The sequence below is a fragment of the Macaca fascicularis genome, chromosome X (assembly GCF_037993035.2).
Source record: "Macaca fascicularis isolate 582-1 chromosome X, T2T-MFA8v1.1".
In the NCBI taxonomy this organism is placed as follows: Eukaryota; Metazoa; Chordata; class Mammalia; order Primates; family Cercopithecidae; genus Macaca; species Macaca fascicularis.
This window is the reverse complement of record NC_088395.1, coordinates 116,222,589-116,249,531: the sequence shown is the minus strand read 5'-3', so window position 1 is coordinate 116,249,531 and position 26,943 is coordinate 116,222,589. Positions and strand designations below refer to the sequence as shown.

Genomic DNA, 26,943 nt, shown 5'->3' with positions numbered 1-26,943 from the left:
GGGGGTATGAGGTGGAAGCAGGGAGACTAGATCGGCTCTGCCATTTATCCACTTGAGAGATGATAGTGGCTTAAACCAGGATGGTAACAGTGGAGGTGGTGAGAAGTAGTTGAATTAGATTCAACTGTTTTGTAAGTCAAACCATTAGGATTTGCTGATAAATTGCCTGTGGAATGTGTGAGAAAGAGGGGGGGGGGGAAAAGGGTGAATCTAAGGTTTTTGGTCAAAGCAAGTGGAATATATAGAGATGGGCAAGACTGGGTGAGATAGGATTGTGGAAAGATGATCTCAGTTTTAAACACGCTAAGTTTGAGGTATTTAACTGACATCTAAGTGGATCTGTTGAGGAAACAGTTGAATATACAAATATAGTGTTTAAGGCAGACTTCCAGGCTTGAGGGAGAAATTTGGAAGTCATCACAACATATATGTGGTATTTAAAATTGTGAGGTTCGAAGACCAAGCCCCATACCATTTAAAGGCCAGGAATATGAGGAAGAAGCAGGGGGGAAAAAAAAAAGACCGAAAAGGAATAGCCAGGGAAGTAGGAAGAAAACCTGAAGAATATGGTCTCCTGGAAGCTAAGTGAAGAAGTTTAAAGCAGAAGAGGGCTCAGCTGTGTTAAAGGCTGCCAGTGGGTCAAGGAAGAAGAGAACTGAGCTTTAATTGACCTCTGGATCTAATAGCATGGAAGTCATTGGAGACCCTGATGAGGAGAACAAGTTTATAGAGTGGTAGGAGACATAAGCCTGATTGTAGTAGGTTCAAGAGAGAATAGGAGAGAACTGGGAGACAGAGAGCCATAGACATGTCTTTCAAGGAATGCCAAAGAGATAGAAAATAAATGGGCTATAGCTGAAAAGAAGATGCAAGGGAGGGAATGATTTTTAAGATGAAAGAAATAACAGCTGGTTATGATGCTGAAGGGAATAGTTCAGAAGAGCAGGGAAAATTAATGAGGAAGGGAGAGAGGGAAGAATTGGTAGAGTAGCACTTCCATGTCCTTATAAAGACAGGGTGTAATGCACAAGTGAAGGGGTTGGCCTCAGCTTGGAGCATCAGCAGTTCATCCATAGTCACAGGAGAGAAAAACAGCATGTGGCCACAGATGTGATTAGGTGGGTAGATGTAGCAGTGAGAGTCTGTGGAAATTCTCTTTGGATTGTTGCTGTTTTTTCTGCAGAATGGGTCAGCTGCTGAGAATGAGTCTGGATGAGGAATGTTGGTGGTCTGAAGAGAGTAAAGTATGAAATCCAGAGGAGTGGGCCAGTGAGTGGACTAGTGCAGTGTGGTCTCTCTGCATCAGGGAGAGGCCATTTGAGGTAGCAATCACAAGTTTAAAGTGAGACATTCAGCACAGTTGTGTGTTTCTCACAGCAAATTCAGCTGCATAGGTATAGGTACAGATTAGGTGGAGAATTGGATAGGATAGAACCAGGCTGTGGTTAAGATGATTAAGTACAACCAAGTGAGGGCGTGGCAAGAGAGATGAGAGTATTTATCAGGGACCAAGCATGATTAGCTATGGAATTTAAGAGGAAGAAGACAAAGGTTTCTCCCAAAAGCACTATAAAGGAGGTAATATAAGCAGTATTCCTGTTTTACAAATGAAGCCACTAATATAGACCTTTCTTTTTTAAATTACACTTTTAAGTTCTGGGATACATGTGCAGAATGTGCAGGTTTGTTACATACGTATACATGTGCCATGGTGGTTTGCTGCACCCATCAACTCGTCACCTACATTAGGTATTTCTCCTAATGCTATCCCTCCCCTAGCCCCCCACTCCCTGACAGGCCCCCGTGTGTGATGTTCCCCTCCCTGTGTCCATGTGTTCTCATTGTTCAACTCCCACTTATGAGTAAGAGTATGCAGTGTTTGATTTTCTGTTCCTGTGTTTGTTTGCTGAGAATGATGGTTTCCAGCTTCATCCATCTCCCTGCAAAGGACATGAACTCATTCTTTTTTGTGGCTGCATAGAACCACATTTTAAACCCAGATCTGTGAGCCTAGAAAATTTTTGTTGTTTCTCTTATGAGACATTATATTCTGCCTAATGATGGGTACGATGCTCAGCATCATACCCTTACCACCTACTCTTTTTTTTTTTGAAGTAAAATGAAATGTTTAAATGTTTTTTGAAATGAATTTATCAATAGACTGAGTATAACACCTGACAAGGAAGTATTATAGTTTATGATGATAGGCAAAACTGGGCAGAGGCTGGCTAGTGTACTTGAAAGAGCACTGGGTGCTCGATTTGTGCTCTACCATTCATTTGCTTCTCTGTAAGATGAGGGATCAGACAGTATCAGTTGTTCAAATATTCAGCTGAACTGGAAGTTCCAAGGAGTACCTTTAGGGGCTGTCATAGCCTCCCCTACCAGAGCAGCTATGCTTTTTGCTTTCATCTACACTTGTGTTTTTATATAAGATTCTATTCAAATGGATGACCCATGACCCCCTCACTACCTGCAGAAAGAATTTGAAAACCTCTAGACTAAATGATCTCTCTGGTTTCTTCTCACCTGAATGTTCTTTGAGCTTTGCCTACTGTGTGTGTGTGTGTGTGTGTGTGTGTGTGTGTGCGTGCAATGTGTGTATGTCTGTACTAACCATTATGAGGATTACCTAGTAAGCATTTCTCTTTCTCCAAGACTTAAGGCAAATATGTATAAAAGATTAAATTTATGTAACATCAATAACTAAAAAACACACAGTGCAGTTTAAATCCAACTAAAGTATAGGCTCTTCAAAAGCTATTTTCTATTTCTTTATATATCTTCAGCCTTAAGTCTGAAGAGTTCTCAATTGAGGATAAGGTGGTACTCACCCCTTAGGGGCATTTTATAAATCTGAAGACATGCTTTTATGTCTGCTAATATTGTCTCTGAGAATGTATGTTTCGAAACAACTATTTTTTAAAATTTTAAATTAGTTTCTTTATGGTACTCTTTTATAGTACCAGTAAGAAATTATTTTTTAAAAATGGTGTGTTGGTAGATTATGACTATCCTTTGATGTTTATGAAGAGGTATCACAAAATATTTGTCATAAGAAAGAGGTATTGGGTTTGATATGGTTGAGAACTACTGGTCTATGTTCTATACTAAGGCACCCAGAAGCTTGGAAGTGATGGTAGTATAATCATATATCAGATTGAATGGTAGATACTGCTAATGATGTGTGAAATTAGAAAAATTAAAGATTGTTCTGGACTTGGGTAGCCATGAAATCTTCAGTAGGAGGAGAGGATTGTTAGAGGGGATCTTACATTCAGCACTATGATTAAACACTTGACATGACACACCTTATCTTGAAGAAATGAATGTCTCTTGTCCAAGAGACTGAGAAAGTACTTTCCAGGTAGGGTATATCATAGAATTTAAAGCTGGAATGGCCCTAAGAATCACCTAGGCCAGACATTTTTAGTTCAGGATTGTTGCCCTTTGAAGTTCATGGATGGATTTCAAGGAACTTGTGAATCACTTGAAATTGTGTCTATCATTTAGCATGTCTTTCTGAGGGGAATTGGGTTCCTAGTTCTCATTCTCAAAAAGGCCCATCATCTCTAAGAGGTTAAGGCCTACTGATCTAGTGTGGTCCCAGATTCAGACAGATGGTTTGCTCAAGGTTACACAGCCAGTTAGGGGCAGAGATGAGGACTGACACCCAGTGACTTCTAGTTTCTTGCTGATTTCACTATACTCAGCTAAACTACATGAACAAAGGCACAGGCAGGATTAAGCTACGATTTTATATTAGATGGCATAAAAACAATCAACTAGCCTGGGGTCAATTGAATTAAGTCTGTCAGTCTGTTTCTACAAAAGTTGCGGAAGGTTGGGCTTCAGTTTGTCTCTGCAAAGTGAACTAATATTTTGATTTTTCTTGTTGAAATATGCTACGACTCACCAAAGTAGCTTTCTCAGTTGAAGGTAAACTCTTTGAAAAATATTCCTATTCTTAGGCCGGGTGTGATGGCCCCCGCCTGTAATCCCAGCACTTTGGGAGGCCATCGAGGGCAGATCACTTGAGCCCAGGATTTTGAGAACAGCCTGAGCAGCATGGCGAAACCCCATCTCTACAAAAAATGCAAAAACACTAGCCAGGCATGGTGATATTAGCACATCTGTGTTCCCAGCTGCCCGGGAGGCTGAGGTGGGAAGGATCTTTTGAGCCCTGGAGGCAGAGGTTGCAGTGAGCTGAGATCACACCACTGCACTCCAGCCTGTGTGACAAAATGAGAGCTTGTCTCAAAAAAAAAAAAAAAAAAAGCAAAATTACTATTTTTGAGCCTGTTTCCGTAGTTTCTTTCCAATGGCACTGTTTTTCTAACCTGCAGCAGCCCCCAGCTTTCTGCGTAATCCAATCAAAATTACTTTGCCTAATTTGTTAAATCTTGTAACTACCGTAGCATATTTAGTCAAGTGTATTTAGCATATTTAGTGTATGCTGTGCCCCAGTCAGACTAGTGTCCTTGCTATTGGTACTTCCTATTCTCCCAAAGTCCTTTCATTCCCACCTTCGTATCTTTTTTCGTACAGTCCCTAAGCCTGGAATGCCTTCCATTCCTCTTTCATTTCTAGATGCCCAACATAAGGTCCAGCTTAAATCTAATCTCCACAACGCCTCTCCTAGTTACTCTTGGCCATTTTGCACTTTCTGTGAACTCCTTTTGCGTTTATTGCTTATACTACTGCCTATACTGCATGTGGTAGTTATGTATTAGTTATGTATTACCACAAGGCTTTTCAGTGGAAGTGCTTTAGTGGTCACCTTGGGAGTTGGGATTCAGGGAATTCTGGTGCAGGACTCTAGACATCCCCAAACCCTGTTTTGGCCAGAGCAACTCCACTTTTTAGTGTTATATATGGGCAGTTTGCAGTAGTGTTTATTAGAAGAGATGGTTTAGTTGCACCCCCTGTCCCCATGCCCCCAAACAGTTTCAAAAACACTGGATCTATCTTGTGTGATAGTTGACTCATAAATGTTAACTTATAATGGCCAAGGGCCAGGAATTAATACAACTTCAGACTTGTATTACCACTCCTAGGCAGCTGGTGCAGTTTTGAGCACAAAGTGGACATACAGGAAATGATTTTACAACTGTATTGATCCCATATGGGAAACAGGAGATAGTAAATAGCATTACCTGAGAAATGTACCTTAATGAAGAACTCAGAATAATGTTTCTGGGTTGACCTTTGAGAAGTAAATCTAAGTTGGTAGTTTCTGCCCCCCACCCCCCGCCTTTGGATATAAACTTAACACTATTTAAAGATGTCTAGTTTACATGCACATGTTTAAGAAAAATCTCATTGGCATACCCTATTCTACCACAGTTTTGCCAGACTTAAATATCATATTCATGCATTTGCGTAAGCATTAAGGTTGTTGTTCAACTCACAGAATGATATGCAGAGTACCACTACATCTAGAAATCTGGAAAAAATTAAATTCAGAAGTTGATGTGCTCAAAGACATTTATGTCAATAATGATTACAAATGGAAAATGCCAGCCTTTCAGACCAGTTATTTCAGCTTTCTGTAATTAATTGTGTAAACTAATAAAGACCTGAGTATTTAAATCAATTGTGCTATCAACTTGTTAATACTCTTTTTTTTTTTTTTTCTCCTGCTCTCTGCTTGATTCATTGTCATCACCTACAGGCGTACTTTATTGTCGGCTTCCAAAGATTACTAACTTATCTGTATCACTGAGATTGAACTGCCTTGGCTGTACTGCTATTCTTACTGCTGCTTCTATTATTGCCTTCTTCAGCAAAATAAGGCTTTCAAAAGCCAAAGAATAACAAGAAATAAGCACCATTTTAGAAGCCTTTCCACTATGAAACTTAAGCTAAATGTACTCACCATTATTTTGCTGCCTGTCCACTTGTTAATAACAATATACAGTGCCCTTATATTTATTCCATGGTATTTTCTTACCAATGCCAAGAAGAAAAACGCTATGGCAAAGAGAATAAAAGCTAAGCCCACTTCAGACAAACCTGGAAGTCCATATCGCTCTGTCACACACTTCGACTCACTAGCTGTAATAGACATCCCTGGAGCAGATACTCTGGATAAATTATTTGACCATGCTGTATCCAAGTTTGGGAAGAAGGACAGCCTTGGGACCAGGGAAATCCTAAGTGAAGAAAATGAAATGCAGCCAAATGGAAAAGTTTTTAAGAAGGTAAAGTATTTTGGTGCTTTTCATTTATGTTTTAAAGAGTAAGACACATTTGTTTTATTATAAATGGAGTGCGTTTTAAATATGCTGGCATTCTATTATAGTGCTGTGTAAAACTACTCAGAAGCCGTTCGTAGCTTCTTTATGTTCACTTAAGAGCATTTTTAGAGTTTTATGCTTTGGATAGTATTTTAATTGCTTGTTTGAATATACTAATATTAGGGAATGCATCACTTTAACAGTTAATTCTTGGGAATTATAAATGGATGAACTACCTTGAAGTGAACTGCAGAGTGAATAACTTTGGTAGTGGACTCACTGCACTGGGACTAAAACCAAAGAACACCATTGCCATCTTCTGTGAGACCAGGGCCGAGTGGATGATTGCAGCACAGACCTGCTTTAAGTACAACTTTCCTCGTAAGTGCCTTGTGTTTTTGGAGCGGGGAGAGAAGAGTCTTTGCTTGCATGTGAAAATTGTTTTGAGATGCTTCTGTTTTCAGAGTAGGTGTTGTTTAGCCATTTTACACGGAAATTACGTCCACAATACATTTTGTAATATTGCGGCTAAAAGATATCTGATAGCTGCTGTTAAATATAACTTGTAAGAACTAATATGGGAATTGGCAGCTTTAAGGGATATGATTTACACTTTTATTTTCCAATTGGAAATGAATTGTACCTGAAAGAGTTGGAGTTTGGGGGTATTTTTCAGGGATGAAAAATATACTCTGTACAAAGAGTAATGATTAAAAGAACAAAAAACCATTTCTTAGGATAATTCAAGTTCATTGCTACACTTCGAGACCTCTTATTTGACTTATTCCAGTTTACATGTGAAATATGCATGTGACAACTGGAATTGGCATTAGCTATGTTAGAAAGTAAAATTGAGTATGTTTCTAATACTCAAGCGTTTGTTGTTGCCACTGTTTAAGAAGTAAACAATGTATTGTTCCATACTAAGTACTCCATTGTTTGTTGAATGAAATATAATACTGTAGGGTAGGAGTGAAGAACTTAAATTTCAAACAAAAAATAGATAATATGAAAATGATCCCCTATGTACCCATTACCCACTTTCAACGATCAACAGCTTGTGAAAAGTGGCTATTTTTAACCACGTTGTTTCTAGTTAACAATCTAGAGCTGAATTTTCAGTTCTTTCTAAGTTTAGCAAATGTCCTTTGATTCCAACTGATCTTGGTTTAAGTTTATGTTATCTCTGGTGGCTCCTAAGGAGTAGATCTCCTTGATCTCTCTAATTAAGGTGTGGAGGTCACCAATCACATTGGACATTGGACTCACTAAAGCAGCTTCTTAGAAGGAGTAAGGACATTATCTGTGGCTGATCTTATGACTTAAGATCCTCAAGATTTTCAAGGACTTATCCATTCTTTGGAGGCTATGGCCAATGAAAGTGTGTATCAAGAGGAAGCCCTAGCTGGGCCAGTCTGACCTGAATTAAGAGTTCAGCCAGTACCAATTGGCCTTGAGCATCTTAATTGACAGATTTTTGATCAGCTGTGGCAGTGCGAGTGTTTCTGGGTTTCTTCAGGTTTAGGAAGTGAGAGTTCTGGGAATTTGTAAGGAAAACTTTGGGCTCCGAGGGAGTTTGAAGCAAGGTTAAAGGATGGTGACAGAGACTATGAAATCAAATTAAAATACACAATGTCTTTGTGTCTCTAAGTGTACCTATTATTAAAGACTGACTTCAATAATATCCATTTCTAATAGATGTTTATTACTTAATATTTCTGTTTATTTTTATTATGTAGTTGTGACTTTATATGCCACACTTGGCAAAGAAGCAGTAGTTCATGGGCTAAATGAATCTGAGGCTTCCTATCTGATTACCAGTGTTGAACTTCTGGAAAGTAAACTTAAGGTAAATATGAAATTTTCTTTTAATTCATGGTTGCATTGTCTGGCAGGACAGAAAAATATTCAGTAAGTGAATTTTTGTTGCAGGCTCAAATTTAATAGCTGGTTTTTTTCTTTCTGCCTAACAGACTGCATTGTTAGATATCAGTTGTGTAAAACATATCATTTATGTGGACAATAAGACTATCAATAAAGCAGAGTACCCGGAAGGTTTTGAGATTCACAGCATGCAATCAGTAGAAGAGTTGGGATCCAACCCAGAAAACTGTAAGTACAGCAGTAGAAACAATTTTATTTACCTATTCCAGGTTAGTTATTTCGGTAGGTTAGGGAAACAAGTGATATACCTATTCCAGGTTAGTTATTTCGGTAGGTTAGGGAAACAAGTGATATGAGTAAATCCACAAAAGTTCTTTGACTGAAAAAAAAAAAGTTTAAAACTCTTTAAAAACCATCAAGACCATATATGATTAAGATTTTCCCTCCATTTCTCCTCAAAAAAAGTAAGTTAGTAAATTTCACTAAATGGTTGAGATGTAATCAGTGGTTCAGACTTTATGGCAGTTGCTGCCAAATGTTTCTTCATTTTTTAAATAACCCACTATAACCTTCCAATTTGGGCCTCATAAAAGAAAAATATTTCAGGCCTTCCATTCAGTAAACTTTCTGAAATAAATGCTTAATGCTAGTTATCTTAAGGATGTTTCAGAGGATGCAAAACTGTTTACCAAGATTAATGCTTGGATGTATTTTACCACTGAAGTGGTAGTTGGTATTTCATTTAAAGCAAGTAAGTGTACCTTGTAGCAAAATGTCAGTTGGCCATCAGGGCAGAGAGTTGAGGAAATTAATACTCCATTTGAAGAGTTTTCTTATCATGTTTAATGCGATGGTCATAATACCATACTATAATGAGGGAAAGGATACATTTTTGCAGGAGAAAATGTTGGTCGAACCACTACTCAGCTTCTGAACATTTTACTGTTAGAGAATGAACATGCGTTTATAACAACAGGTATGGATTATAGCTTTCTGCCATGTGTCCAGAATGGCAGAGAGTCTGAGGTTTTACCCTGCTTGCTGGCAAACAGATGAGCCTGCAAAACTTCTTGGGGCCATAGACTTTTGGGTCTGAGATGAGGGACAGTTTTTTACTCACAACAATAGCAGTAGCCAGAGTATCATATCAACATTTGTGTCATAAGAGAGGAACTCTGAGCTTAAAGAACCTGAATATCTTATTATCTTATTGTACTGGACAGTAAGCATGCCTGCTGTTTGCTCTGGGGAGAGACACTATCTCTTTGCAAATATCCTTGTAAAGATAGTCTGGAACAAAGTCAATGTCTCTGCTTGCAAGATGTGTGGAACATGAGACCCATAGAGAATTATTTCTCTACACTAGGTTGACCCTGTAAGACTGGGATAAACTTGACTGAAAAGTCCTGATTGGTAGGGATCAGTTGCAGTTCTGCTGATTCACCAAAGGGTGTTGGTAGCAAACTAAGGGGTCAGCAGTCTTCATAATTTTGTGTGAGCAATAATGTAATAGGTCACATATCCCGCTTAGTTCTACTCATCTCTGCAATAGATAGGATACATATGTTTTTGTGGTACAGGCAGTTATTATGATGCCACTTTTTTGCATATTTACTTAAAAGTGGGCAGAAGCAAAGTATCACATTATGTGCTTAGATTAAGAATTTAGCTACTGCTGTTGCTTTGGTTAATCATCAGAGGAAATATGCAGTCCTTATTTGCTTGGTTTATAAACTATGACTGTATCTTTAAAAAGCCTTAAAATTAGCCAGTTTAAGTGTAACTATCTTTGTTTCAGTGGTATAGCTCACTGTTTTAAAATAATTTTATTTTAATGTGTATAAAAATGTAAATAATTTGTGTAAAGATTTTAAAATCTGATAATCCTGTTAAACTTGTATTTAATTCTGATGATATATCTGTGGCTTCTTAGCCACTTTGGTATATTCTTGGAAGGAAAAGTGGTTACTAGGTTAGCACTATACACTGTCTTGAAAGTGGAAGCTCCAGGGTGCTGTTTAAAACTTATCACCTTTGAATTTTAGCATTGGAATCACCTTAAAGATCAGATCCAGTGGTTTTCAATCAGGGGCATATATGAGAATCACTTGTGGAGCTTCGTTCTATCCCAGACATATTGAATCTGAATTTTCAGAAAGGGGGTTCAGAAATAGTATTTTATTTAAGTTCTGCAGGTGATTCTGATACCCACTAGTGGTTAGTAACCACAATCTGTCCAACTGTCTTATTTTAGAGATGAGAAACTGAGGCCTAAGAAGTTTATACACAATACTCTGTCCTCCTGATACTCCAAAGTCCCAGAAATCTTTCTACGACATTGCTCTGTATACAACACTGTGGAGAGGCAAAGCACAGACAGGGATTAGGTTAAACATCCAGAAAATGGGCCAAATTGAGTCCAAAATGCTCACTGTAACCAGAATTTGATAAACATTTTTGTTTTCTAGCCCAGGCTGGAGCACAGTGGTATGACCATAGATCACTATATCCTCAACCTGCTAGGCTCACCCAGTCCTCTTGCCTCATCCTCTTGAGTAGCAAGGACTGCAGGTGCATGCCACTGCATCCAGCTAACTTTTTTAGTTTTTGTAGAGACAGAGTCTTGCTATGTTGACCAGGCTGGTCTCGAAATCCAGGGCTCAAGGGGTCCATCCTCCCACCTTGGCCTCTCAAAGTACTAGGATTACAGGCATGAGCCACCTCACCCAGCTCATTTTGATGATTTAAAGCAAATACTGTCTATTGATAGTTTATCATTATGCAAAATCTAAATATCGTATTATTGTTTAGTAATTTAACTTTTGAACTGAAGTAAATGTGGTGTTTTTCATTCATTCATTTAGTGGGCATTCCTCCAAGTAGACCAACGCCTTCAGACATGGCCATTGTTATGTATACTAGTGGTTCTACTGGCCGACCTAAGGGAGTGATGATGCATCATAGCAATTTGATAGCTGGAATGACAGGCCAATGTGAAAGAATACCTGGACTGGGGTAAGATAGTTCTTTAACTTTCTTCTTAGAAATCAGAGTTCATGTTCAGCATTCTCTAAACTCTATATATTAAAATGATAAAGGTCTTGGTATTTCTAACTTCAAATGCCTTTTCAAGAATGGTTAAAATATTTCTCTTATTTTGTTTTAGACCAAAGGACACATATATTGGCTACTTGCCTTTGGCTCATGTGCTAGAACTGACAGCAGAGATATCTTGCTTTACCTATGGCTGCAGGATTGGATATTCTTCTCCACTTACACTCTCTGACCAGGTGACAAACTTTTCATATTGGCATGATTATATGATGCTGCATAGTTCGGCTGAGAACATAATACTAGGACACGAGATATTTTAATTCAGCTAAAGCTTTCTCCTTGACATCAAAATAGCTTCCGTGAACAATATGTAGCTATAGGAAATTACCCTGTGGATGTGTTAGCATTGCTTTAGCTATATATTTTTAAATTATTTCTTTTTTCTTTTCTTTTGCTCTGTCGCCTAGACTGGAGTGCAATGGTATGATCTTGGCTCACTGCAACCTTTGTCTCTCGGGTTCAAGCGATTCTCCTGCCTCAGCCTCCGGAGTAGTTGGGACTACAGGCGCCCACCACCACGCCCTGCTATTTTTTTGTATTTTTAGTAGAGATGGGGTTTCACCATGTTGACCAGGCTAGTCTCGAACTCCTGACCTCCAGTGATCCGCCCGTCTCAGCCTCCCAAAGTGCTGGGATTACAGGTGTGAGCCACTGCGCCCAGCCTTACAATTATTTCAGAATGAATAACTATTTTTATCTTTCTCTACTAGATTTTTACTCTTGAGAACTATGATAGAGAATATAAATACAGTGAGCCTTTTTGACACACTACCCAGGAGCATTGGTGGGTTTTCTGGGAGGATATATGTTAGGGTTTTGGCCCAGTTTTTCTGAGATTTTTCTGGAGCAGTGCTGTCTGATACAGTAGCCACTAGGCAGATATTTAAATAAAAATTAAGTAAAATTGAAAAAAAAAATTCATTTGCTTTAGCCATATTTCAAGCGCTCAATAGCTATGTGTGACCAATGGCTACCATATTAGGCAGCAAAGATAAAGAATATTTTTATCATCACAGAAAGTTCTATTGGTAAGGGCTGAGGCATCTCCAAAGGTAGTCTCAGCTCACCATACTAAGTTAGGATTCTTCCTTCTTCCTGTAGTTCATAGCAGAAATCCCAACAATGGGTGGGGCTAACTCATATATGTTATACCCATTTGAAATTACACACCTAATACTATTGTCCACAGTTCTGTTTTATGTCTTCTTTGGAATAGTTGCTGTAGAAAAGCTTCAACCAGGCATAGGGGGAAAAAAAAAGCCACTAAAGAAGCTGTGGGGTTCTGGATGCTGAAAGATAAAGCGAGTATAGGTAGGAATGACTTGTCTATATGTGGCTCTGCTCCTTCAACACTGGGGGCCCAGCTGTTGTTTTTCAGACGCCCCGCCCCCCCACCCCCGGCAATGCTGCCTTTTGTTTGAGTCTCCATGGAGCATGGAGTTGGTAAGATATGTCCTTGGTGTTCACAGTTAGAAATTGTAATACTTTATTTGTAGAAATACCATTTTAGGGAAAGGCTAGATAGGTTGTATACTATTAAAACAAAAAATGTTAAATAGTTTTTTTTTGAACTTGAGATTCTAGTCACCTTTTTTTGTGTTTTTTTTTTTTATGTATGACTCAAAGTGCACAAATATTAAGTGTACTGCTTGATTAGATTTAATAAGTATATATACATATAGACCTCTGTGATCATCACCATCTAGATTAGGAAAACAAAGAACATTTTCAATACCCGTGAATGTCCCTTGTGTCCCCTCCTAGTCATTACCACATTGGATTCTCTTTGAAAGAAGAATCCAGCCTCCTTTTAAAGTGGCTTTTTCTGTGAGAAAGCATTCTGTTCCAAACAACTCCTAGGTTTTTACTTTAAGAAACACAATCTTTGTATGACAGGGTGCTGCTGTGTTTGACTATACCACTCAGCTATAAATTCACACTTAAAATCTGCTAGAATAGTAATGGAATGAATAAATACACTATCCAGTTGATAAACAGAACTTGACCTAGTAAAATCAAAGTAGACCTATCAATAAGACTGAGGCTTAAACTCTAAAAAAAATTTAGTAAAATCTCTGATGATTATGTTTTATTGTCATGGGTTTTTCTTACGCTCAGAGACATTATCAAAATGTAGAAAACATTTCAGTAAACTTTGAGTATAATTTTTTTTCCCTTTGTGAATTTGGAAGCTGGGACTAGCCACTCTTTGATTTTTCACTGCCTTTCTGAGAACAATAGCCTCAGTGTGGGAAAGGAGGGACAGTTGGAGTCTGTTGCTGGTCTGACTTAATTCTTGCTGTCTCTTAGGCTAAGCTAGTACATTAGAAGCCTGTTCAATAAAATTCACACCTACTTTTTAAATGAACTATTGTAAAGACTCTCAATCTTTAGGAATCTAAAACACAGGAACTTCCCTCACATAGGAAATCAGAAGGACGCAGGAGACTAGAAGCACCACATTTGGAGCCAACTGATGAGAGCAATATTGTCATAACCAGGATTACTATGATCACAAGAAGACGAAATAACTGATAAAATTACTAAGTAAAAAAAACAAAGAAGGGCTTCTTGTGGCTTCTGCTATCCCAGAACTGCTCTCTGTAGCAAGAACTGGTCAATAGCATGCAGAGGGCAACTCTGACCTGAAGGACATGAGAGCCCATTTTGTCTCTGCAGAGCAGCCCTCCTGTGTGTGGCGTACCTGGTTTCTGTGTAGGTTTCCACTTGCAAATTTGCACATCCTTGCACACACGTAAAACAAGTTATTTTATCTCCTTTATCCATATTAAAGAAAAGTAGGAGAAAGGCAACTTAGTTCTATCAGGAGAACCATCCTCTATATGGCCAAGCTGGTAGTTCTTATGGATCACACTGCTTAACAGCTGGTTTTCTTCTTTCCTGTATTAGCAATGGCTAACGTGTGACAAACACCTAAACTTGCAGGCTAATAACTGTGTTATAGCAGATTTTTATTTTTATCTTGCTTTTTCAGTGGGTTACTTTATCAACTTTTCTACCAACTGATCTAACATTTGAAATACCAAATTGTATTTATGTGTATAAGAAAGAAAGATAAAAAGAGAATATGTGCACATTTATGTATATATATGTGTATCTCTACTTTGTCCCTGGCAGTGTTCTCTGTATCTTACCAACTAGGGTATTACCAAATTAGAGTTTCAGTATGATGTTAATTGATGTTCATAGTGGTTTTCCTTTTTTTTTTTTTTTTGAGATGTAGTCTCGCTCTGTCGCCCAGGCTGGAGTGCAGTGGCCAGATCTCAGCTCACTGCAAGCTCTACCTCCCGGGATTACGCCATTCTCTTGCCTCAGCCTCCTGAGTAGCTGGGACTACAGGCGCCCGCCACCTCACCCGGCTAGTTTTTTTGTATTTTTTAGTAGAGACGGGGTTTCACCGTGTTAGCCAGGATGGTCTCGATCTCCTGACCTCGTGATCCGCCTGTCTCGGCCTCCCAAAGTGCTGGGATTACAGGCTTGAGCCACCACGCCCGGCCATATAGTCGTGTCTTTAAGATGTGGCTTTGCCTATTGGTTAATCAAAGAAAGTTAAAATCACCTTCAATTTTGTTTTAGTGTTATATCTGTCTTAATCCATTTTTTTTTGAAAATGTAGTAGTAGTCTGTGCTGTATTTGATAGTGTGCTATTAATAAGAATGTTTGATTCATCAAAATATCCCATTCTCTTCTTATCCTGGATCAAGGTTTCTCCTCTAAGGAAGGTGAAATGTGCTAGAAGCAGTTATCTGTAGCACTAAAGTACTTACACTTGAGACTTGTAGGTTATGATAGTTGTTAACAGATAATCACAGCGCAATAACAGCTCAAATTCCATGTGTAACTTCTATATTTGTTATTAATACTTGAATTACAACATGTTTTGTTAAGGTTGGTTTTCCTGATCATATTTACTTTTTCTTTAATGTAGTCCAGCAAAATTAAAAAAGGAAGCAAAGGAGACTGTACTGTACTGAAGCCCACACTTATGGCTGCTGTTCCGGTGAGTACAGAATATGAATATGAGCATAAGAGGATCGTTTATTTAATTTATTGCTCGTACTTGGACCTTTTAAAAAGTAATACTCTTAGATATGTCTACATTTTAAAATAATTTTACCTTGTTGAAATCATAGCAAATATGTTCATTAAAATCTTAGGTACCGTACTGGGGAAGACAAAATGGCAAGCTTTTGAAATGTATGCCTGTTTGAGTTTGCTGATACATGAAAATTAGGTGATGAAAATGACCTAGTTCAGATTACCTACTGTGAGAATTGGCCAGACCATTTTAAGATAGAACATACTCTAAAGACCATCTTGTTTAATCTCTTAATTTAAAAAATGAGGAAACTTTAAGCCATCCTAGGGAGCTGAAGAATCATATACAAGGTCGAGGATCTAAGCCCTCCCAACCCTCTTACGGTGATTAAGTAAACTGAAAATTGGAGAGAGCTCCCAAAGGAAAAATGTTTAATTCTATATATTCAGAATCCTCATGTGAAATACTGCCTTAAAAACAAAAAACAACAAGATGTTACATTTTATAGCCTTGTAATGATGAATTTTGAAACATTTAACACCATGTTTCAGATTTGTGTAATCAAATATCTTCTAGCTTTTTTATGCTTCAGAAACTCCAGAAAGACTGTGTGTCGCTACTGCTTATATTATGATCAGACTTGAAATCTTATCCCAGTATCTTTCACAGAATTACTTTGGTATATGGAAAGTCTGAGATTAGATAAGAAAGTATTCAGTCCAGATTTTTCTGAGAATTACAGATGGAAGATACTTTATGGTCGTTTTAGCTTCTAATTGCAAAATTACCAAATAACAAAGAAGTAGAATAGGTCAGAGAAGACTTTGCCTTTTTATTTAGAGGTTCTGTATAATTCATAAAGTTTTCAAACAGAAAGAAGAGGCTTCTGACTAAAACCACAATATAAAGTTGCTAATAATAGCTAGTGCAGTGCTTCCTATGTGCTAGGTAGGCACTGTGCGAAATGCCTTAGATAAATGATCTCACTTAATTCTAAGACTGCGAGGTGGGCCCTGTTACCCCTATCTTACAAAGAAGGAAAGTTGCCCCAAAGCCACACAGCTCATAGGTGATGGAATCAATGTTTGAACTCCACCAATCTGATACTGGTGGAGTATCAGTCTACCAGTCTTCTTAACCACTATGGCTGTCTATTTAGGACTGTTGTATGTTCTTGTTATTATTTCATTTTGGAAAACAATACATTGGCTTTATTATCTAGCATACAGAATTCCGTAGCAAACCTTATCAGATAACATAGGAAGAGGTAAGGGCTGAGGTGTTAAAGAAGTAATCTCCAGTAATGGGATGGCTGGGTCAAATGGTATTTCTAGTTCTAGATCCCTGAGGAATCGCCACACTGTCTTCCGCAATGGTTGAATTAGTTTACAGTCCCACCAACAGTGTAAAAGTGTCCCTATTTCTCCACATCCTCTCCAGCACCTGTTGTTTCCTGACTTTTTAATGATCACTATTCTAACTGGTGTAAAGACACATGCACACGAATGTTTATTGTGGCACTATTCACAATAGCAAAGACTTGGAACCAACCCAAATGTCCATCAGTGACAGACTGGATTAAGAAAGTGTGGCACATATACACCATGGAATACTGTGCAGCCATAAAAAAAGGATGAGTTCGTGTCCTTTGTAGGGACATGGATGAAGCTTGGAAACCATTCTCAGCACACTATCGCAAGGACAAAAAACCAAACACTGCGTGTTCTCACTCATAGATGGGAATTGAACAATGAGAACACTTGGACACGGGAAGGGGAACGTCACACACTGGGGCCTGTTGTGCGGTGCAGGGATGGAGGAGCTATAGCATTAGGAGATATACCTAATGTAAGTGACTAGTTAATGGGTGCAGCACACCAACATGGCACATGTATACATATGTAACAAACCTGCGTATTGTGCACATGTACCCTAGAACTTAAAGTATAATAAAAAAAATAAATAATAAAAAGAAGTGATCCCCGATTTTGGGCCTGAAGGATAAGCACAGTTAACACATAGGCTGCTTATCCTCTAACTGCCCGTTGTCTGTTCTTCCCTGCTTTACTTTGTGTCTTGAGGGGCTACGTTCTATGCACGAATTACCAGTGCGTCCTTGCCTTATGACTTCTGGTTGGGTTCGGCCAATTGGAGGCCCTCATGAGAGATCAGAGGGCAGAAAGAGAGAGAGTCTGCACACTTATTACCTTTGCTCCTTTCCTGCTGGGCTGCAAATTTTAGCAGTTGTCAGGAGACCCTGTTGGTTAGTCTCCTTCCCATTGTTTGTAACCAGGTCTTTCCCATGGCTAGAGTCCTCATCCAGGTTCCAATGACACTTTTCTTATTTCTTGAGGCCTTGAGATAGTAAATGGTCTCCTATGTTGCTAGTCCAATGGCACCTCATCAAATATTATCGGGTTTCCTTTTTAGCTCCTCCTATTTCTCCAGAAATAGGCCATTTAAAAGAAATACACTTTTTATTGAGAATTATTTTTGGTAGAGTCTGTTATTTGAGTTTGTTTCTTTCCTGGGTCAGAATGAAAGATTGATTGAATACTATAACATTCACAATGAGAATTCAGAATAAGTCACTACTTATCAGCTGTGGCTCCATTGAACATCATGTAATGTTAGGTTGAGATAAAGGGTGACTTAATGTGCTAACCATAAACTCTGCCAACATGTTACAACTGTGTTATGTTCCTTACTCATCAAGGCCTTGCCTAAGTCTATGATTAGTACCCAGTGCTGGAAAGAACAGTAGACATGGTTCTCACACATCTGTCTCATTCCCAAGCCCCTGCCCCCGCTCCCCTCCCCCCACCCCACCCCCCTTTTTAAAGATCTCATATGCTTTTTAAGAAGGATGGTTACAGGATGTTCAAGTCCTGCTAGGGAATGATTGGGGATTCTGTCACAGATGTAGAGAAATATTTCAGTTATATAGTAGTGACTCCTCTTGTGGAAATGGAGAAAACAATATTGTACCATGCTTGAGTGCTATGTAATGGTAACTTTTTTTTTTTTTTTTTGAGACAGAGTCTTGCTCTATCACCCAGGCTAGAGTGCAGTGGTGTGATATCGGCTCACTGCAACCTCCGCCTCCCAGGTTCAAGCGATTCTCCTGCCTCAGCCTCCTGAGTAGCTGGGATTACAGGCGCCTGCCACCGCGCCCGGCTAATTTTTGTATTTTTAGTAGAGACGGGGTTTCACCATCTTGGCCAGGCTGGTCTCGAACTCCTGACCTCACGATTCACCCGCCTGGGCCTCCCAAAGTGCTGGGATTACAGGCGTGAGCCACCGCGCCTGACCTGTGGTAACCTTTTTAAGGGATGGTTCTGCTGTCTTCATTTGTGAGTGGCTCTGTTCTAATATTAAAAGAACTGCCCATTAAGTTATTCATTATAGCATACCTTAATTTGTACTGATAATTGATATTTTAAGTATTTGGAAACATGTATTTATAAACAGGTGTGCTTTATGTAATAATTCTTGTTAATTTGTGTTAAATAATTTCAAGATAACATCATTTAGTGGTAGTCTGGGCTCTTTGGTTTTTTGTTTGTTTTGTATTAACCTTGGAGTCAATATATCTTAAACCTGGTCCTACCTCCAGTTTTTCAAGTTTGTATGAGCAAGAATCATGTTCTTTGCTTCTGTTAAAATGTAATAGAAATGCTTAAACTATAGATACTTAGGATTTTAAGAAACTAATGCTTTCTGCTACGCTGTAAGAAGATTACAAAGTTGTAGTAAAAAAAGAGAAAAGCATCATGAATAGATTCAACATAGGTATTTTGGTACTGTTTGACAATAAGTGAATATATTGTAACAAAGAGATTTCTTTTTTTTTTTTTTTTTTTTTTTTTTTTTTTTTTTGGTGACAGCTGAGTAAATTCTCTAAACTCGAGCTAACATTTCTTAAAAATGTAGATTAACTTGGCCAGGTGCGGTGGCTCACGCCTGTAATCCCAGCACTTTGGGAGGCCAAGGCGGGCGGATCACGAGGTCAGGGAATCGAGACCAGCCTGGCTAACACAGCAAAACCCTGTTCTACTAAAAATACAAAAAATTTAGCTGGGTGTGGTGGTGGGGGCCAGTAGTCCCAGCTACTGGGGAGGCTGAGGCAGGAGAATGGCATGAACCCAGGAGGTGGAGCTTGCAGTGAGCCGAGATCCTGCCACTGTACTCCAGCCTGGGCAACACAGTGAGACTCCATCTCAAAAAAAAAAAAAAAAATTAGATTAACTTAATGTATAGAACTAAAGAAACCCCTATAGCTGTCCTTAGTCTTTTTGAAGTAGTGAACAAGTAGTCAGTGAAATTAATTATATAATTAAAGAAACAAATATGTCCATTATGCTAATGACTTTTACCCAAGATGTTGCAAGTAAGGTATCTTCAACTAAAGACTGTCTCCATTCTTTTCAGATTATTGAATATTTTGTTTAACTTTCAGGAAATCATGGATAGAATTTATAAGAATGTTATGAGCAAAGTCCAAGAGATGAATTATATTCAGAAAACTCTGTTCAAGATAGGATATGATTACAAATTGGAACAGATCAAAAAGGGATATGATGCACCTCTTTGCAATCTGTAAGTACATTTCATAGGCTCTGTGGTTTGAGCCTTTAAATTTTTTTATGGTTTTAAATCCAGAAGATGAATAAATATATGGAAACTTAATTCATTTGAATATCACCACCATGATCATAAGGTTGAATTTCTCTTTTATTCTAAGTCTTACTGTTCATACAGCAAGCAGAGGACTCTGATCTTGGCAATTTAACAGATTTTAATAATTGAGTATATATTTAAGATTTATTTATAAAATTTAGTCTCATGAAGAAAACCTAAAATAGACTTTTGAATCAAGACACTTGAGCTTAAAAAATGTCATTTCTAACTAAAAAAGTGACCTTCATTGCATGAAGGTTTCTGATTTATTGTATTCATAAAATAGTGTTGTAAGTGTATGAACATAACCGTTATTTTAAATGTGACACTGAGGAGTGGGGATGGGGAAGCATTTTTTATTGGAAGCGAGATAACATAAGTGATCATTTACTTGTGTCAGCATAGTTTCCCGATACTGCACATTATCTTTCTTCATTTTTAAAGAGTTTTTTCTGGCATTTTTTCAAGGCGTTACTGGTTGTTGCCTTGTTAACCTCTCATTCTCACCGTGATTCTGACATTGAGATGTTCAACCAGTTGAGGAATCTTTCCCAGAGCTTATCAATTAGTGCGTTGCCAAGAATAATGTATGCGTACATTAAAATCATTTATCCTCCGTTTATCAAGGTTACTGTTTAAAAAGGTGAAGGCTCTGCTGGGAGGGAATGTCCGCATGATGCTGTCTGGAGGGGCCCCGCTATCTCCTCAGACACACCGATTCATGAATGTCTGCTTCTGCTGCCCGATTGGCCAGGGTTATGGACTGACAGAATCATGTGGTGCTGGGACAGTTACTGAGGGTAAGCATTATTAATGTGGTAAATATTCTGTATCAGATGCTACTAATAAAATATATTTGCATTACCTTTGGAAACCATGGTAACTTTAAAATACCTCTTAACTAATACCAGATTCATTGCAACTTTAAAATACCTCTTAACTAATATCAGATTCATGGCAAATCAATGTAGTTTTAGTTTATGAATTCTTAGTTATAAGTATCATGTGGACCCTTTAATTTTAAGCCTTACAACTTTTTTTTTTTTTTTGAGTCGGAGTTTCACTCTTGTTGCCCAGGCTGGAGTGCAATGGCATGATCTTGGCTCACTGCAACCTCCACCTCCGGGTTCAAACGATTCTCCTGCCTCAGCCTCCCAAGTAGCTGGGATTACAGGCGTGTGCCACCACGCCCGGCTAATTTTTGTATTTTTAGATGGGGTTTCACCATGTTGACCAGGCTGCTCTCGAACTCCTGACCTCAGGTGATCTTCCCGCCTTGGCCTCCCAAAGTGCTGGGATTACAGGCGGTAAGCCACCATGCCCGGTCGCCTTATAAATATTTATGCCACAGTCAGTCCTCAAAATCCTGTCACCCTGGTTCTTTAGTCTTCTTTCTATAAATGATCGCTTCTTTGGAGAACCATACTATTAAAAATGAAGTATCACTTTTATGCTCCCCCTTAAATCTGTGTTCCTGTCCTGACTTCTTTGCTTTCCTGTTTGTTATTTTTCAACAGCCTAAAGCGAATTTTCCCAACCTTGACAATGTTCAGATTTTGAATCCGATGATTCTTTGTTGTTGAGGACTCTTGTATGCATTGCAGGATATTTAGTTGCCAAAGCAGATATTTATGGGCTCACCCCAGCTGTGACAATGAAACGTATCCCCAAACATTGCCAGATATCCCCTGGGGGGCAAAATCACTTTAGGTTGAGAAACACTGGGGTATAGAAATTGTATTTTTGGATAATCTTATTTTCACTTTAAACTCATTGTGTCCAAAATCAATGCCATTATTCTAAACTGTCTCTCTATTGACAAATTATTTGTTTGTGTGAGTGGTATCACCATCCTTAAAGTCATTCCAGGTATCAGTTTTGAAGTCATCTGATTGCTTATTTTAAAATATCTTTAAATGTCATCAGATCATTCCTTCATTAGGTTTCTCCTTTCCCTCCATACCACCTTTGTCGTCCAACATTTTATTGCTCCATTCTGCTCTGACCTAAAACCCCCCCCCCCCTTTTTTTTTTTTTTTTGGAGACAGAGTCTTGCTCTGTCACCCAGGCTGGAGTGCAGTGGCACAATCTCAGCTCACTGCAACCTCCGCCTCCCAGGTTCAAGCAATTCTCTTCCCTTAGCCTCCTGAGTAGCTGGGACTACAGGCATGCGCCACCACACCCAGCTAAGTTTTGTATTTTTAGTAGAGGCGGGGTTTCACCATGTTGGCCAGGCTGGTCTCGAATTTCTGACCTCAGGTGATCCACCCACCTCAGCTTCCCAGAGTACTAGGATTACAGGCATGAGCCACTGCGCCTGGCCTGACCTAACAGCCTTTTAACAGCTGTGTCTGCCTACATTACATCACTTCTAATGTATCCTGTATCCTTCTATTAGATACATCCACCTCACCCACTGCTTGATATCTGATGTATCAAATCTAAACACCTCTTTACCTAGCTTTCAGGACATCTTTAATCTGATGCTAGTGTACTTATCCAACATCATTTTCCATTATTCCCCACATATAAACATGCCTGGCTCTTCTCTCCAGACCAGCCAATCTTCTTACTGTTTCTCATGAAGGCATTCTTGGTCTCACTGCTCTGTATTTTCTTTACCCTTCTCTTGGAATGTCCTTTTTGCTAATTGATCACAACCATCTTTTAATGCCCACTTTTCAATAATGTCTTTCCCAACTACTTCATTTTACATTGATTGTTTGAGTCTCTAAGCTGCTATTGTGCTCACCTTCAGTGCCATGCAGTTTAGTATTTAAATGTTCTCTGAATTGTTTCACATGCATTTCTTCCCAGTTCATTCCTAAGGTCATTGAGTGCAGGGTCTTCTTATGTCTCCTGTGTTTTCTTCACAACAGTTAATATAATGCTGTTTACATAATAGGCTGTCCATAAATATTTGTTTATTGCTAGCAATAATCACAAATTGCAAAGGGATATCATCATCATCATGATGTTTGATAACAATAGCTAGCATCTTTTGAAAGATTAGCTTGTGCCAAGAAGTGTTAAGCATTGTCCATGTATCATCTCATTTAATCCTCACAGCACATCCCTGTATGAAGTAGCTTTTGTTACTATCTCCATTTCATAGATGAGGAAGTGGAGGCTTAGAGAGGCTAAGTTACTTGTCCATGTTACACAGCCAGTGAGTGGTAGAGCAGGAATTCCGATTAAAATCTATGTTACGACAATCTTAGGTAGATAACGGTGGAGCCATCTCTCCTCCTTTAACAGATCTTTGTACTTAATTACATAAAATATAACCATGAAAAGCAAAAATGATGTAACAACAATGGAATCCATCGCACTATTGAAATGGAGTTGAAATACTGAAAAGTGATCACACTTTCCACTCCTTCTTTTGTCATTTTTCTGACTCTGGCTCTAACTCTAATATTCCCAGTACATTGGTACAAATCTGTACATTGGTACATACATGTGGTATGTTAATCTCTCTGTTACTTTTTCCCTCACAGTAACTGACTATACTACTGGAAGAGTTGGAGCCCCTCTTATTTGCTGTGAAATTAAGCTAAAAGACTGGCAGGAAGGTAAGAATTTTATGAAAAGCTCTAGTGATTCAAGATATGCTGAAAATTACTGTCAGCTTTATGACTTTCATTTCGTTAAAGTATGGGGAAGCAAATAATTCTCTGCTGGTTTGCTATTGCCTGTCCCCATGCGTTCTTTTTCCTTAGTGATATCTTTAGGTTCCCAAGAGGAAAATAAAATCTCTAGAATCTAGGATTAATGATTCTGAGCTTGACAATACTTGAAGGTAAAGAGAAAAAAAATTCTTACTGGAGCTTTCTGGGTTTAGAGAAGGTGAGGATCCTTGAAACTTGACTTTACTAGTGAGAATGTTTGGGCTGAGAAAGAAACCCCAGATTTTTAGGGGATAGAATGATGGGTTGCAAACATATACCAACTTCTTAGATCTTGACCCCAGAAAAGATTTTCATAGTTGAGACTCAACTGTCCAGCTATTTGTATAGTTTAATTTTTATATGTGCCTGCAGAGACAAGCCACTTAGAAGAAACCTAGAGATATTGGTGATCATCCTTTCTATAAATTAGCTGAAGGCAAATATCAACCAGTCTTCTTAATGAAAGTTACTAAACATACACAGTAACTACAATAAAGTAGATTGTTAAATAAAACAAATAATTAACAGCCTAGCCATGTCAGATAAAGGAATAATAATTAAAATGCTTAAGATTTTAAAAGAGAATATTTACCTTAGGATGGAACCACAGACTAAAAATTTAAAGTACAATTTACCTTGTAGGACGTAACCCTTAGGTTGTCTAAACCCTAAGAAAATGAATGCGTTTTTATCTAACATAAACTTTAAGTTTCTAAAGCATTTTTTTATTATGTGTGTTATTGTCAGTGCTCTATGAGCAAATGACTATTTGTTTTTTAAAAACACATTTTAAAAAGCCAGTTGCATTCCCAAGAGTTTTACACCTTGAGACTTAGTCTTCCCTTCTTCCATGGTAATGGCATTCCAATTTTACCATGAAAATCTGAAGAAAATAGTATGTGTGTATGTGTTTTGGACATCAACATCAGAATTATTTTATTAGGTAGGTTTTTATTTGTTAGGCAGTGGAATCACAGAAATGTTTAAAGGCAAAAATCTCCTCGACAAGTTTTACTATAATTTTTATTTTCTGATTTCCTGGTACTGGGCCTTAATGTCAGTTTTGGGGAGTAGGTCCATTGTTGAACATGTATTTGGAGTTTTCCTTGCTATGAAGTCTCTGGCTTTATACTGTAGGAATGATCTCAGTTTTTTTTTTTTGTTTGTTTGTTTGTTTTTACATACAATGGGTTTTATCATGTTGAAATATTGGAATAGTTTTATCAGAGCAGCTAGCAGCTGAAAGGAACCCTGATTTTAATCCTTTTATGACACAAAATCTAATCTATATCTTAGTTTACAAATTTAGATTTTTGTATATTTTCCTTAAAGTAAGCCTCCTTCAGTAATACAGAGGTAATGAGTAGTGATAAAATATATTAGTAGTTATTGTCAATTAGTTTAGTGTTTGAACTTTTAAAGTCATGACTGGCCGCAGGTAAAATTAATACAGTTTTCTTCCTGTTTCCCATAGTCCCCCCTTTCCCTCTCACTTTATGGTGCTACCATTTTTGGGTACTTCATGTTTTTTTTTTGGTTAAAACCTCCTTAGAAAAAATTTGAAATGCATTGATATCAGTATGTTAGTAATTTACGTATAACAGCTTCAAGTGTTACTCTTCCTGGGGGTGATTTTATCTTAACAGAGCTCTATGAACACTAAGCTCTAATGGTGTTCTAAGTGTGAAATGTTATGGTATGGGAAGGTTTGAGATGGGTGATTGTTGGTAGTGATTATCATTGAGCCTTTCTTGGTGTTTTTAAAATCACAGTCACCCAGTATCCTCATGTAAATCTTAGTAAATATAAACTAATGTTCTCTCATAAAGTGGTATAAAATTTGATCAGCAGAAAAATACTAACATACAAGCTTTAAGAATTAATGAAATTTGTTGTAGAATAATAACTAATTTACTTTTATGATTTCCAGGCGGTTATACAATTAATGACAAGCCAAACCCCAGAGGTGAAATCGTAATTGGTGGACAGAACATCTCCATGGGATATTTTAAAAATGAAGAGAAAACAGCAGAGGATTATTCTGTGGATGAAAATGGACAAAGGTGGTTTTGCACTGGTGATATTGGAGAATTCCATCCCGATGGATGTTTACAGATTATAGGTCAGAATGTTTTCTTTTTATGGTTTTCTTTAGTTTTATAACTTCAATATATATGAAAGGTAGTATTGATCAGTCATTAATAAAGTTGGTGGTTCCATTAGTTCAAACTCTGGACAAGTTATTTAACTTATGTATGAGCTTCTCCATCAGCAAAACAGGGACAATACCAACCTTATAGGGCTGTTGTTAAGATTAAATGAGTTGATAGATGTAAAAATTCTAAACAGAGCCTGAACCTTAGTGTAAGTACTAGCAGCACTAGCCACAGCAACATTGAGTGTAGAGAGAATGGACAGGGAAATAGCAAATTGGTAATGAGAAAACAAAAAGAGCTCAGAGGAGGTCTTTCTTGGTCAACCACATGTGATTTTATATAACTATTTCCTGTAACATACTCTATGCTAGGCCTTCCTCACTCTTTACCTCTCCACCCATGGGGCAGCATGGGCTCATTTTTTTTTTTTTTACTGTTGGCTATTTATATGGGTCTAACTAGGCCTGAACCTTAGAAAATTAGTATCAATCCTTAGCACTAGTCGGTTCTGAGAATGTCAGTTACTTTGGCATTGTCCTTATTGAGTCTACTGAAGTGGACCTTTATGTTCAAAAAATGACTCCAAAATGGGCTGAATGTGCTGTTCACTTGGATGAGGCAGAAGTTAAAACTTGCTGATGAGGACCACTCAGCAGGATCCCAGTCAGGTCTTTTTTAAGACATAGAGTTTCGTCACCTATATCCAGTGACTGATTTCAATCCATTGCTGGACCTCACGATATCTGACCTGAATATAGTTAGAGATTTCCTGGGAAAATTGGTTCTTCATCTAGAAATTTGATCTGCTGGGGAAATTCCTAGGAACCGTGGTTCAGTTGAGAAACAATAAGCTTATTTTCCCCTTGTTCCTTAATTGCACTGGAATCAAAGGTTATTTCTGTAGACTGGGTTCCCAGGCTATGGGTAGGCAAATCAGCACTCATACGAAGGTTCCAAGGCCATGTGATGATTATTCAAGCTGTGCCATCCTGTACTAGCACTTTCTTAGAGAACTGTCATTTTAACAAGATAATGTCAAAAGTGGAAAAGGAGAATTAACATGTGTTAAATGTGTTCTATATGCCAGACATTGTGGGATATATCTGTATGAGGTAGGCATCATTATTCTGATAAAACT

General features: G+C 38.1%; 1 protein-coding gene across 12 annotated transcripts in view; it reads left to right on the top strand.

Moving 5' to 3' along the window:
• Positions 1 to 26,943, top strand: part of ACSL4 (acyl-CoA synthetase long chain family member 4) — a 110,700-nt gene that overhangs the window by 70,841 nt on the left and 12,916 nt on the right. For 4 of the 12 annotated variants that reach the window (XM_065538129.2, XM_065538130.2, XM_005594350.3 and 1 more), the window contains 11 exons: positions 5,967 to 6,203; positions 6,443 to 6,620; positions 7,979 to 8,088; positions 8,213 to 8,351; positions 10,988 to 11,138; positions 11,290 to 11,413; positions 15,188 to 15,259; positions 19,758 to 19,897; positions 20,606 to 20,778; positions 23,479 to 23,553; positions 25,580 to 25,771. In XM_065538129.2, the coding sequence (XP_065394201.1) occupies positions 5,976 to 6,203; positions 6,443 to 6,620; positions 7,979 to 8,088; positions 8,213 to 8,351; positions 10,988 to 11,138; positions 11,290 to 11,413; positions 15,188 to 15,259; positions 19,758 to 19,897; positions 20,606 to 20,778; positions 23,479 to 23,553; positions 25,580 to 25,771 (1,582 nt within the window). In that variant the 5' untranslated portion in view covers positions 5,967 to 5,975. Of the gene's footprint in view, positions 1 to 5,674; positions 6,204 to 6,442; positions 6,621 to 7,978; positions 8,089 to 8,212; positions 8,352 to 10,987; positions 11,139 to 11,289; positions 11,414 to 15,187; positions 15,260 to 19,757; positions 19,898 to 20,605; positions 20,779 to 23,478; positions 23,554 to 25,579; positions 25,772 to 26,943 lie in introns of all 12 variants that reach the window. The other 8 variants (XM_065538128.2, XM_015444024.4, XM_005594349.4 and 5 more) reach the window with 2 other exon arrangements.